The sequence below is a fragment of the Bison bison genome, unplaced genomic scaffold (assembly GCF_000754665.1).
Source record: "Bison bison bison isolate TAMUID 2011002044 unplaced genomic scaffold, Bison_UMD1.0 scf7180017864466, whole genome shotgun sequence".
NCBI lineage: Eukaryota > Metazoa > Chordata > Mammalia > Artiodactyla > Bovidae > Bison > Bison bison.
Window position 1 is genome coordinate 11,992,664 of NW_011495027.1, and position 15,200 is coordinate 12,007,863.

The window sequence follows — 15,200 nt, forward strand, 5'->3', positions numbered from 1 at the left end:
ACGCTGAAAATTGATGCTTTTGAACTGTGGTGTTGGAGAAGACTCTTGAGAGTCCCTTGGACTGCAAGGAGATCCAACCAGTCCATTCTGAAGGAGATCAGCCCTGGGATTTCTTTGGAAGGAATGATGCTAAAGCTGAAACTCCAGTACTTTGGCCACCTCATGGGAAGAGTTGACTCACTGGAAAAGACTCTGATGCTGGGAGGGACTGGGGGCAGGAGGAGAAGGGGACAACAGAGGATGAGATGGCTGGATGGCATCACTGACTCGATGGATGTGAGTCTGAGTGAACTCCGGGAGTTGGTGCTGGACAGGGAGGTCTGGCGTGCTGCGATTCATGGGGTCGCAAAGAGTCAGACATGACTGAGTGACTGATCTGATCCGATAAATATCCTACCAGAGGTCAGATATTCTATATTGCTTTAGAAAATGATGCCAAAGCAAGTATCTGGAGGTCTCAAGTGAAGCCATTAATGTAACTGACTGATCTTTTATGTCCTTCAGTATCCATAGTCTTCCCTGCCCTCAAGAAGTACATGTATTTTATTTACTTTTCCTGCCTAGCTTCTTACACTTTCTTTTGAAGAGGATTTTCTCATATAGAAATTCTCAGAAACAGAATTTCTTCTGTACACTCTGAACAATTAAGTCACTATAAAGTTTCTGAAAGATAAAAATATCTAGCCTATTGGACTTCTCTGGTGGTCCAATGATTAAGAATCTGTGTTCCAATGCAGGGGACGCAGGTTTGATCCTTGGTTGGGAGAACTAAGATCCCACATGCTGTGGGGCAACTACCAAGCCCACGTACCACAACTAAGACCCAATGCAGCCAAAAATAAATAAATATATATTTAAAAAAATATCTAGCCTATTTGAGCATCACAACAATACATTTTAGCTCTAGTAGTTTTCCTTATTCTTATATTTTTATTTGTAACATTTGATTAATACACTATGAACCCATACTTATAAATAATTGGTTGGGATATATCTAGTCAATATAATGCCTTTTGTTTAATACACAGTAAAGTAATTCTTTAAACCATACTATTTCTTCCTAATATCATGCAGTGTTACTGATTCAGCTAGTTTAGTGGAAATGTGATTCAGGTGAGAGTAATACCAGCTTCTGAAGGGGAGGGTGGCTCTCTTTCATCCAGATCGTCTGCAGAAGACATGGTGCCACTGGATGGAGTTCGTGGAAGTTTTCGATGAAAGTCTCCTAAAAGAAAATTCATTGAGAGTTTAAGAAATGGGTAATGACAGCATTTTTTGAATAACACAAGTCATGCTATTTTATTAGTTACAATATCAACATTGCTTCCATTCAGACTGTGGATACACAGGATCCTAATACTTACTACTGGAAACAAAAGAGAATGAGCCAAATCTGACTTTTCCAAATAAATCTAAAATAAACTGAGGATCACACATTCCAATGAGACCTCAACTGTCAACTTCTGATAGTGTTAGAGATTATAAACTCTACAAGAATAAAGAGTATTTTCTACTCAAGCCTTATATCTAATATCTGATGGAATAGCTGGCAGAACAGTAAAGCTGTCATTACTTGCTTGTTGAATTAAGTGATAAAGAAATAAGTGTACCCTAAAGCTTTCTATAATAAAATATACAAAAATCTACAAACACAGCAATATAACAGTACCATCATATTTATGTTGCTAGTAAGACAGGAGCCTGGGAACCAGGAGCAACGATCCTGGCCAGGAGCTAAGAGTTCATGACATAAGTTGTCAGCCAAGGACTCTGTCAGTTGTCTCAAAGCATGTGTGGAAGCAGCCCAACCAGGTAATGAGGTTTATTTGCTCTGTGCTGATCCTACAAACAGGGCTGTCTCTAAGTGGAAGTTTACATTTAACTCAAGGCTTTAAGAGAGTCTTCAGTTCAGAGTTAGAAAGTACTTCACTAATTATTTAAACCACTTCCTCTCTCTCAAAAGATTCCTTCCCCTCTTCAAACTATGCTTAAAAGGTGGTCATCTAGTTTTTGTTTTGAATGTGTCCCCAAATGACTAAGAGATCATGAAGCCGTATGTTCATTTAAAAACTATTATAACTGTAAAACAAGGGCTTCCAAGGTGGCTCAGTGGTAAAGAATCCCCCTGCCAAGCAGGAGATAGAGTTTTGATGCCTGGATCGGGAAGATACCCTGAAGTAGGGAATGGCAACCCACTTCAGTATTCTTGCCTGATAAATCCCATGGACAGAGGAACCTGGTGGGAAACACACAATTCATGGGATGGCAAAGACTCCGACATGACTTAGTAACTAAGCAGCAGCAGCAACAATTGTAAAATGACTTCCTTTCATTACTGAGCAGAAACCTACCACTTATAAATCCCAGCCCCAGTCACATGTCTTCTTACAAAGCACTCTGACTCTCATCCCTTTCCACTACCAGTGTCTGAGGATGGCTGTCACAAGGCTATGCATCCTTGGGTCTTTACCCATTTATCATGTGACCAGGTTCTAAGTTTTCATCTTTATCACATGAAGTCTTACAGGATTCCAAATAATTTAGGAATAATTTTGCTCTAGACTGAGTCTAAATTTATGGGAATTGCTAGAACCTGTTTTTATAAAGCTAATTATAAATATTCAGTTAAATAGGCTCACATCTCCAAAGTGTTCCTGAACAGCAATAACTTTAAAGTAGGCCTCAAGCTAGTTGGCAACAACCTGCCTGTAAACCTCAGTGCTGCATGGAAGTCATTTCTAACTTTAAAGTCAAAGATATATTTACAGGAATAAAATTTCTGAATTGTGTAGAACACGAAAAGAAAAGTCATTAGTCTTTGATTTTGAGGAAGGTTAAATCCTATAACATATCTCCTGGAATGCCAAGATCCTAGGAGAAAGAAACTTAGCCAGGAAGAACAGGATTGGAGCAGTCTTTGGTAGAAGAGTGAAGGAGAAAGAACATGGAAAGAAATAATCTCAAGGGTTCAAATGACCCATTCTTCTCTTGCTAGCTGTATTACAAGTCATTCTCTTTGAAGCCATTAAGGGAGAATTCAAAACATCTACTCTGCCTCTCTAAAGAGGATGAGATTCTCTTTATCAAAGTACCTTAAAGCACATTTATAAAAAATGAGTAAGTTATCACAGGCACAAGAATTGGTATTCATTTTATGGCTCGTTACCCAGTGAATAACTACAAAACAACCCAAAAGATAGATAATAAATTATGTCCACAGAATGGAAAACTATACAGCATATAGCATAAAGTAAAAGACAGTTTCTCACACATCAATAGGAATCTCAAAATTCATAAAAGAGGTCACAAAAGAACAATATGATTTCGTCTGCCTAACATTCCAAAGAGGGCAAAGCTCAACTACATGAGTACTAAAATATTTAAAGTAGCCAGGGAAAGATAAACAAAATTCAGGATGATGGTTCATCTGGTGAGTGACAAGGCAAGGTTATCAAGGAAGTACACACAGGGGCCTCCTAATATAATGTTTTGTTAGGCTAGGTGTTGAATATATATGGGTTTGTTCTATGATTTTTATTTAAACTGTACATATACATGTACATACTTCTCTCTATGAGACGATTCATTATAAAAATAAGATAGTTATAAATAAGAATTTACTGTATAGCACAATGAACTATATTCAGTATCTTGTAATAAACTATAATGGAAAGGAATCCAAAAAGTATATAGATATATACCTAAATATATGTATAACCTATTCACTTTGCTGGACATTTAAAACTAATACAATATTGCAAATTAACTATACTTCAATTAAAAAAAAGAAAAAGGAAAATAAAGTAGCTAAGATATCCCCCAAAAGGAATATTTTCATCTTTCATTGAATTTTCACTCTAGACTTAATACTTATATACCTGGACTTATAGATTCAGAATCCAGAGATCTGGATTCACTGCTTCCTCCAGTGCTCTCAGAATCACTAAACATTCCAAATGTCCATGACCTTAGAAAAGATGGACCTTTAAGAAAAGAATATTTACAGTCAAACTTGGCTACAGATGAATTTCATAAGGCAAAATACTGACATTATTTAAAATGAGACAAGTCAAACTTCTCTAACAGTGTGACAGCTGACAGGCGCAGTGCTCACAACTATGAATAAAGCTTCATAAGGTTATACCTCAAGGCCTGATTTTTAACTTCCAGACCTGCAACTCATTTAATGATCACATTTAAACAATTTTAGCTGTCATGAATTAGTTCTCTTTTTAGTGTGAAAAACTACCTGTTATGTCTGCACTGTTAGAGCATCTGTCCTCTTCAATCTTATTAGAGCTGTCAGGAAGGCGTACAACGTCTTCTAAAGAGTCAGAAGGTCCGTATCCAGAAATGGGAGGACTGCTTAATTGTTTATTTACATTCCTAAGAAAACCCAAATACAACTCTTCATACAGAAAAATGACAAATAATCAGCCCACTTTATTTTCAGAAATATTTGTTAATTTAATGAACAGAGTAATTAAACTAAATATTAAGAAACATATAGTTGAACTTCTTAAAAGATATGTGAATAAAACTTATTAATCATTTTTATTTATTACAGTTGAAACTTGAAAAAGAGGAGCAAAAATATAGTGAATTATTCATAGCATGGTTAAACTTTTCAAGTATAGTGGATTTCTAAATCTCAAATAACTGAGCTCTGTGTCAAAATGGAAAGCTTTACTCTAAGTCAATTACATCTTAAATATTTTAAAAATTCAGAAAGTTTTACAGTCAATGACAGTATATGCAGAAAGTATATTCAGAAAGTATATACAGTATATACAGTCAATGCTGTCAGTGTTAGAAATGACACCACCTGACACAAGATAGAAAACTCGGCAATAAAGATTTTATATCTAGAAATAATTTCTTCTATATGTTCTCACCCATCAACTTTCTCCTCTTCAGCTGAATTTGTGGCCCTGACAAACTCACTGTACTCTTGGCCTGGGTCATAGAGTTTGGCACTATCACAGAGAGATTGTAAGTTGCTTGAGAGGGAGGCAGCCTGCAGCTGCTGCATCTGGAAGAGGTTAACTGTTACCTATGGTCACAAACAAAACAAAACAAAAAGGTAAAAGAGTCATGCTACAGAGAATGCTATGTACATACACATTTATTTCAAGTAACAGTACCAAGAAAAAGGCCACACAGTGAAGAATTCGACAGTGAATATCATCGTGAGCACACTATGTCACCTGACTTTGTACAAGGACTAAATTGGGGGAGGGGCATGGAAAGTAGTTTTAATGAAGTATCTAGGAGCAATCACTTCCAGCAAAGCTGGCTTTAATCTGAAAGGTTTAAAAACACAACCCATGTCCCTACAGGTTCACAATTTTAGGAGATGGATGTGTTTCTGATGATCCCAGCTCTGTACTCTGATGGTCTGACTGTAACTGTCTACACTGAAAAACATGGAGGAAAAATTCCAATCAGAGCACTATTATTTTCAGTTTCACTTCTTCAATCCTATAAAAATAGAAATACTTTATACTTATAATGTGTCCTACAGCACTCAGTTTTTATAATTAGGTACTATCTTGAATCTATTCAAAATAATTATTCCATTGAATTTCTACAAATGCCTAACATGCCTACTGTCACTACTGCCACTAACAGGAACAACAACAAAAATAAGCAGACAGAGTGTTTACAATATGCCAGGTCCATCCCGAGAACTGTACATGAATTAACTACTCTCAAGTTCATAAAAATCAAAGTTTTGGGTATATTACAGCAAATAAATAGATGAAATCCCAGTCCTCATATGAGTTTGCATTTTCCTGAGGGTGGGGGTTGAAGACAGAGGACAAATTAAGTAGGATAATTTCTGGTACTGAAAACTGCTACAAACATGATATAACATTGTCAGGTTATAGAATATGACCAGGTATGTGTTTGCAAAAGGGTACTTTTGATATGACAGTTTGGTGAAGGGACTCTCTGAGGAGGTAATGTCTGAACTGAGACCTGATATAACAAAGTACCAGTGAGAAGTTCCAGGGAGAAAACCAATACAAACAGAAGAGATAGTGCAAAGACCCTAGGGCAAAAGTGAGTAAGAAAGAACCTGTCATGGGCAAGAAACAGATTAAAGGTCAGTGTGGCGTTTCAGTTTGAGATAAAGCCAAACAGGGAAGACGCCATCTAAACCAAGGTAAGGTACAACAGGAAGCGAGTGGAGGGTTCCGTGGTGACTCGGTCGGTAAAGAATCTATGCAGTGTGGGAGACCTGGGTTTGATCCCTGGGTTGGGAAGATCCCCTGGAGGAGGGTATGGCAAGCCACTCCAGTATTCTTGCCTGGAGAATCCCCAAGGTCAGAGGAGCCTGGAAGGCTGCAGTCCATGGGGTTGCAAAGAGTCAGACACGACTGAGCGACTAAGTACAACATACAGCACAGCACAGGATTTGTAACATGATCTGACTTTTCTAAATGCCACTCCCACTTCTGTGTAGGAAATGTGAATGAATGCCAAATTTCGATCAGCTTAATGTTATTTCAAAGACTGCCATGTTTCCTCTTCATCTCTTTTGATTACCAGATGATATGTTGAACTTTTGATTAGCCTAAGTCCTTTCCAAGGTAGATAGGCATTCTCCAAGGATAACTAAGAGTCAGCATAAATAGTATTTGGAAAGTGCACATAATAGAATCACTTGTTCCTCCTTCAAGTAACATAGGAAATTCAAATTGTGGATGGTAAAGTTTAAGTCCAACAATTAGCTATAATTGGGAATTCTCTGGTTAATGGTAAACTGAACTGAACTCTCTTGATCCTAAAGGTAATTGTATGTCCACTTTTAATACTTTTTAATAAACTTTATGAATCTAGTTAGAAACACTAATTAAAAAGTCAAATGAATACACAGGCATAATCAATCAACTCATCCGCTTAATGTTTGTCTATGCTGCTGCTGCTGCTGCTAAGTCGCTTCAGTCATGTCCGACTCTGTGCGACCCCATAGACGGCAGCCCACCAGGCTCCGCCATCCCTGGGATTCTCTAGGCAAGAACACTGGGGTAGGTTGCCATTTCCTTCTCCAATGCATCAAAGTGAAAAGTGAAAGTGAAGTCGCTCAGTCATGTCGGACTCTTAGCGACCCCATGGACTATACCCAGCCTACCAGGCTCCTCCATCCATGGGATTTTCCAGGCAAGAGTACTGGAATGGGTTGCCATTGCCTTCTCCAATGTTTGTCTACAGGTACTTATAAATAAAGCCTTATATGTACTGGAAGTCCAATCTTAAAATATCTTTCCCCTAAATTATTCAGTCTTCTCCCTCACCTAACAGAAATGCTGAAGATTGAGGTCCCCATGGGTAGATCCTGCAGGACTTGCTGGGAATCTTTACTGGGGTGGCTCATAGGTACTTCAAAAATCATCATGTCCCTAAGATCTTTTTGTCCCCCAATCCCATCCTGGGTCTGGGACTTCATCCTTTTCTTCTAGGTCCCTAATGAATAATAGCACAGTGGCCTAAGTGCTTCATAAAGGGTAAATGACCAAATGAATAGTAGTAGCAAGTGTTATCAGTCAAGGTCATATTGAAATCCTGCATGTTTTCTGTTACTGCTCACTCAAGAACAGAGGATTTTCAACTCTATGCCCAGCTTTCATCATCTATATTTAATCTTTACTTACTCCACTGGCACACAGATTAGCACAAATTTTTCTGACAGTTGCTGAAATAGAGTATTTCATAATTTCCAATCAATGGGAAAAGTTTCTCTCATATACATTAGCAATAATCTAAAAATTTTTGTTCAATATTTCTGTCCTACATTTTTTAAAAAGATAAATTTTTCATGAATGTCCTTTCAAAGGAAAGGAAAACCTCTTGTGCTAATGTTTCCCATCCTTCGAAGTCTGTTAATTTAATTAGGCCTTTGGTAATTGGTTTGGTCATTTCTCCTTGTTCTCACTCAGTAATGCAATTTTTTTGGGCCGAGATACATGCATTCCAGGATCTTAGTTCCTAGACCAGGGATTGAACTCACTTCCCTCCTTGGTGAAAGCACGAAGTCCTAGCCACTCGACCTCCTGGAAATGCCCTAGTAATGTAATTATGATCTACATCCCATATCCTTCAATACTTCCTAATTCAATACAGAATAATTCTTGATGTTTATGATGTAACTTATAATTTTGCTGGGACTGATTTATGTATCTTCCTTAAGATAGTGAGTGAATATAACCGAGTGTCCAGCATCTTTATATTTCAGATGACTTTGTTTTCTTTTCAATGATAGATGTAATAATAACAGATCCTAGAGTGAGAACAAAATTCTTTTGAAAACAATTTGCGAGATGGTGATACAAAATAGTCACCAAAAATCCCCCAATTCTTCTTTGATAGAGAAGAAAACAAAGAAATCTGAGAAAATTATGGCTCTTACCTTGGGGGAAAAGCACCTACATTCAAGAACTGAATGCTGGATTTGCTATCTGCTTAGATCTGCATGTGAATAATGTCATAGAGAAGGAGTAAAACTGATTAAACTGGTTCAAAAGAACTCCAGCTAATAAGAAATTCTGCTCACAAATATCTATAGGGAGAAACTTCCCATAAACAGACTATACATTATACGCTGTAGCGATTTTCAAGAGTTGTGTATTTGTTCAAGTTTGGGGAACTTGTACCTCAAAGTCTACTTCATACGCAGATAAGTACTGCTCTATAATTTTTCAGATGTATTAATTCTCTCTCCCTAGATAAATGCTAAAACTCCTTGAGAGAGGGTATCTGTTGTATATTTCTTTTAAATAAATAGTAGGCAATAACAGTAGTGGTATCATCATGCATATGATACGACTCTAATGGCACAAAGTGAAGAGGAACTAAAGAGCTTCTTGATGAGGGTGAAAGAGGAAAGTGAAAAAGCTGGCTTGAAAGTCAACATTTAGAAAACTAAGAGCATGGCATTTGGTCCCAACACTTCATGGCAAATAGAAGGGAAAAAAAGTGGAAACAGTGACAGACTTTACTTTTCTTAGGCTCCAAAATCACTGCAGATGGTGACTGCAGGCATGAAATTAAAAGACGCTTGCTCCTTGGAAGAAAAGCTATGAGAAACCTAGACAGCATATTAAAAAGCAGAGACATCACTATGCTGACAAAGGTCCATATAGTCAAAGCTATGGTTTTTCCAGTAGTCAAGTATGGATGTTGAGAGTAGGACAATAAAGAAAAAAGGCTGAGTGCCGAAGAACTGATACTTTCCAAGTGTGGTGCTGGAGAAGAGACCCTACTGAGTCCCTTGGACTCCAAGGAGATCAAACCAGTCAATCCTAAAGGAAATCAACTCTGAATATTCATTGGAAGGACTGATGCTGAAGCTGAAACTCCAAAATTCTGGCCACCTAACGCAAAGAGGTGGCTCACTGGAAAAGACCCTGATGCTGAGAAAGATTAAAGGTGAAAGAGAAGGGTGCAACAGAGGATGAGATGGTTAGACAGCATCACCAATTCAATGGACATGAATTTGAGCAAACTCCAAGAGACACTGGAGGACAGAAGAGGCTGGCATTTACAGTCAGTGGGGTCACAAAGAGCTGGGCATAACTTAGCAACTGAACAACAGGCATTAACAAATACAAATATTATATACAAAATTGTGTGCTTAGTTGCTCAGTCATGTCCAACTCTCACAACCCCATGGATTGCAGCCTGCCAGGCTCCATGGGATTCTCCAGGCAAGAACACTGGAATGGGTTGCCATTTCCTTCTCCAACAAAATTAGGTAACTTCTTGTTTATATCACATCAAATTAAAAGAAATTATAATTGTTGGATCACCAAACAGCATCACTTTTTTAGATGGAGGCAGACAAACAAGATTAAGCTCATGAGAGAACTCAAATCTGTTATATGAAGTAGTCAGATTTCAGCAGTCTGAAAAAAAATCCAGGGAGAGATATTTAAAGTACTATCTTGTGGAAGAGGGATTATATCAATATAGCACAACTTGAAAGGTCTACAATAAAACAGATTTTTTTTAAAGCTCAATATACACGTCATACTAATTCTGGAGTTGTTCAAATCCAGGCTGGGTAATCATTCACAACAAGATAGCACAGTATTTAGAAGCACCAGCTCTGAAGTCATTCTTCAAGTCTGGCTTTCCAACTTATAGCTGGGTGACTTTGATATTAAGTTGTTTATAACTACATTAAACATTTGTTTCCAAAAAAGTTAATGTGCAATAAATCTTGTAGGGGATCCTATTCAAAATACAGATTCTGATATCAAAAGTTTAGGCTGAAACCCAAAATTCTGTATTCCTTATAGACTTCCAAAGTAACAAGAATGTGACTGGTATAAGGAATACACTTGGAGAAGAAAGATTTTCTAAACTTTACTCCATCAGTAAAATGGAGCTTAAAACAATTATAGTTACCCAACATGATTTTGTGAAAATTAAATGAGTTAATGAAGACAAACAGCTTCATTCACAATACACTGGCAAACACATAATCTTAATTATCATTAGCTATTGTTTGAGGTAAAAGGACTTGTAAAAGGTAAAAAGTTGGCTTAAATAACTTACACAGGAATTTTGAATCTTGGGATTTTGTAATTCTTTTCAATATTTTTATTAAAATTGACTGTAAATTAACCACATATTAATTAATCAGAATTTTATAAATAAATGAGATACAATTTTAAACACCCAGAAATATTTTAAGGAAGGTTTGTGATTCAAATGGAATAAGCTCACTTCCAAAGGCTCTCACTCAATTTCCCTAAAATCCCTGGACAGAATGCACGGATTAGCTATCTGAAGGCTCTGAAAAGTAAATGGTAGCAAGTAGATTGTGGAAATAAACTACAAATTAAGTTATGACCAATCCATGGCATGCTTCCTGTTATTTTTTTCCTGTTTGTATTTCCCAGTCAGTACACTACTCCTACTCAAATATATGTGACTGAAAGAGTTGGGGAAATTCTCTTGTTTCTTTTGTATGTTTGTTTTCTCTCTTGCCCCAAGCCCTAAGATGAAGTCCTCTGGCAGTGTGAGTGATGGCAGTAGCAGCAGAACACACGTCTAAAACTGAGGGGAATTCTTTTCTATAGCTGTAGTCTGAGGAGTGAGGAGTCTGAAATTCCTGTTGTTTCTTTCTCTTTATCCTTCCCCAACTCAGCTCTCAAAGCAGCAGACTAGGTTAACTTCAGTTTCCCAGCCAGAAGGCCTAGAAGGGAGTCCTTAGTTGAAGAGTGAACCTAGCTGGATCAAAAGCCTGCTGAATTTTTTAAGAATCAACATCCAATACAGGTTATAAAGAAAACCCAGAGTCATATAAGGTAATACTGAAAATGCCTAAGATATCATCCAAAATTACTTGTCACACAAAGAACTGGGACAATCTCAACAACTCATAAGAAAAAAGACAAACAGATACCAACACCGAGATGACTCAGCTATTTGAATTATCATAGACTTTAAAGCAAATATTATTAGATTTCAAGAAATAAGGGCCAACAATATTAAAATGTGGAAAGACTGAAGTCTCAGCAGAGAATTTGAAGATATAAAAAAGAAACAAAAGGAGATTTTACTACTAAAAAAATATCCAAAACAAAAAAATCAGTGGACTGACTGTACGGAAATGGGAGATAACAACAAAAAAAGTCAGTGAGCTTGAAAAAAGATCAGTAGAACAACATAAACAATCAGGAGAAAAAAAGATTGGGGGAAAAAAGGTCCTACATTCTTGTGGAATAATAACAAAAGGTCTGTCATTTGAGTCTTTAGGGTCTTAGAGGAAGATGAGGGACTGTTACAAAAAAAAAAAATCTGAAGGAAAAATAGCCAAATACTTCTTACACATTGAAAGAGTTAAATCTGTAGATCCAAGAACAGGAGAAACTCAACAAAAGCTGAGGTCTTTGCTGAAGCCCAAAGACCAAGAAAAATTTTTGCAAGCAGCCAAAGAAAAACAACACGCTTCATATTAGGGAAACAATGATTCAAATGACTATGCATAGAAACTCTGGATGCCAGAGGCAGTGGAATAACATTTTTATAAATAAAGTATTAAAAGAACTGAATTCTAAATTCAGTGAAAATATCCTTCATGCATGAAGATGAAATAGACATTCTAAGATGAAAGACAACCAAGAGAATTCATCACCAGTAGACCAACTATAAAAGAAATGGTAAAAGAAGTTCTTTGGACAAAAGAAATTATATGGGAGAGAAGATGGAAACTCAGAGTGAAAGAATAATAACAGAAATGGTAAATATCTGGGTACATTTAAAGACTAGTTTTATTCTCTTAAACTCTCTAAAATATGAGACTTTCGAAAACCAAAATTGTAAGTTTGTCTGGTGAAGTTTTCAATGTATGCAGATGTAAGATACATATCAACTACAACTAAAAATGAATAAAGGAACTTATATGGTGGTATAGTTCTTACATTCCATTTGAACTTGGTAAAATATTAGTTCAAAGTAAACTGAAAAATGCAGCCATTATAGTCTTAGTGCAGCCATTTAAAGAAAAAACACTATACAAATGAACAGACATAATCAAAGACCCAATAGATATATTAAAATATATACAATAAATTAAACTTTAGACAATCATTTTAGATAAACTAAAATATAATTCTAATATATAAATAAAACATTAAGTCTTTAATAAATAAATTAAATAGATCAATTAAAATGTAATTCTAAAAAATTATCGATTTATACAAAAAAGGCATCAAAAGAGAAACAGATGAAGGGAAACATAAGGTACAAACAGAAAACAAAAAGTAGTAGGCCTAAATTTGCACATATATTTACATTAAATATAAATGGTCTAACCATTCCACTCAAAAGATGGAGATTATCAAAATAGATTTTAAAAAAATCAACACTGAACACTATGCTATATAATAACTTCACTTAAAATACATGATTAAGTTAAAAGTAAAAGAATGGAAAAAGATATACCATGCTAAAAATGCTCAAAAGAAACCTTAACTACTTCTATCAATATTAAATAATGTAGAGTATAAGGCAAGGAAAATTACCAGGATAAAAAGACACATTTCATAAAGATAAAAGGATCAATCCACCAAGAATATATAATAATCATTAATGTATATAAGCAATTGAGACATTCAAAATATATAAAGGAAAAACTGACAGAATTAAAAATATATAGTATGCTAAAAACGTCAAAATTGCTTTCTCAGTAATTGACAGAAACAAAAAGTAAATCGTCAAGGATATGGAAGAAATAAATATCATAAACCAAGAGGAACTAGTCTACATTTATAGGTTACTCCAGCCAACCACAGCAGAATATACATTCTTTCAAGTGAACACATGAACAGTACCAAGATAAACCATATCCTGAGTCATAAAGCAAATCATAACAAATATAGGAAAATTAAAATCATATAAAGTATTTGTTTCACTATAACAGAATTAAACTAGAAATCAGTATCAGGAAAATGTCCAGAAAATCCTCAAATAATTTGAAATTAAACAAGCTTCTACAATATCCACAGGTAAAATCAAAGTGTTGAGGAAAATTAGAAAATATTTTGAATTGTATAAAAATGAAAATCCAAATTCAAAATTTGTGGGATGTAGATAAGCAGTGCTTAGAGAGAAATTAAAATCATCAACTATTCATATTAAAAAAGTAGAGAGGTCTTGATGAACAATCTAAGTTTCTACCTTTAAGAAACTAAAAGGAAAAGCAAAATAAACCTAAAGTAAGCAGAAAGGAACAATAAAAAGCAGGAAAAAAATTTAAAAAGAAAAGTAGAGAAAAACCAATGAAATCAAAAGCTGTCTCTCAGAAAAGATCAACAAAATTTATAAACCTCTAGCCAGACTAACCAAAGAGAAAGGAAGTGAAAGAGAAGGCACAAATTACCAACATCAGGGAGGAAAGAGAGGATATCACTACAGCTCAATGAGACACTGAGAGGTTAAGAGTTATAAACAACACTATGCACATAAACACAATAACTTAGATGAAAGGGTGGAACTAATTCCGCAAACTACCAAAGTTCACATAAAAAGAACTAATTCAAACAGGCCTATATCAAAAGAAACTGAATACACAGGGAAAGATTTTCCAAAAAAATGAAAACTCCAAGCCAACTGCTTTCACCAGGAAATGCCACAAAACATTTAAAGAAACAATACCAATTCTATACAATCTCTTCCAGAAAATAAAATAGGAAGCAACACTTCCCAACTTATTTTACGAGGTCAGAATTACCCTGATTCCAAAATCAGATAAAGGCAGTATAAGAACATGAAAAGTAAACAAAAACATAATACCAATATCTTTCATAAACAGAGAAGAAAAAAATATTCAACAAAATATCAGCAAATTGAATCCAGCAATTTATAAAAGGAACAATGTGTCACAAACAAGAGTGGCTTATCCCAAGAATGCAAGGGTGGATCAACACTTAAATATCAATGTTAGTATTATGAAGCAACTCATCATATTAACAGACTGAAGAAGAAAAACTCTATTATCACATCTAGTGATGCAAAAAAACAAAAATCATATGACAAAAACCCAATATTTTTATGACAAAATTCTCAACAATTAGAAAAAACTAGAAATTCTTTAACATGATAAAATGTATCTTCAAAAAATAACAAACCTTACAGGGACTTCTCTGGTGGCCCAGTGGCTAAGACTCTGCATTGCCAATGCAGGGGGCCTGGGTCTGCTCCCTGGTCGGGGAACCATTTTCCACCTGCCGCAACTAAGAGTTCACATGCCACAGCTAAAGATACCTCATGACTGAAGGCATAAGGAGAAGAGGGCGGCAGAAGATGAGATGGTTAGACAGCCTCACTGACTTAATGGACATGAATTTGAACAAACTGTGGGAGACAGTGAAAGACAGGGAAGCCTGGCGTGCTGCAGTCCATGGGGTCACAGTCAGACATGACTTAGCAACTGAACAACACCACACCACAACAAAGACTGAGGATCCCTCATGCTGCAACTAGGACCCTGCGCAGCCAAATAAATTAATTAAAAACAAATATTTTTAAAAACCCTACAGCTATCATGTTTAATGGTGAGAGACTAAGTGCTTTCTTCCTAAGATTAAGACAAAGATGTCTTATCTCACCACTTCTATTCAACAATCAATTTTAATATCTAGCCAGTGTAATAAGAAAAAAAAAAAAGGAACAGAGTTTGGAAAGAA

General features: G+C 35.8%; 1 protein-coding gene across 2 annotated transcripts in view; it reads right to left on the bottom strand.

The window, feature by feature from the left end:
* Nucleotides 1–15,200, bottom strand: part of ARHGAP29 (Rho GTPase activating protein 29) — a 75,708-nt gene that overhangs the window by 14,518 nt on the left and 45,990 nt on the right. For both annotated transcript variants that reach the window (XM_010860479.1, XM_010860477.1), the window contains 4 exons: nt 4,896–5,053; nt 4,250–4,386; nt 3,879–3,983; nt 1,127–1,225 (listed from right to left, as the gene is read on the bottom strand). In XM_010860479.1, the coding sequence (XP_010858781.1) occupies nt 1,127–1,225; nt 3,879–3,983; nt 4,250–4,386; nt 4,896–5,053 (499 nt within the window). The remainder of the gene's footprint in view (nt 1–1,126; nt 1,226–3,878; nt 3,984–4,249; nt 4,387–4,895; nt 5,054–15,200) is intronic.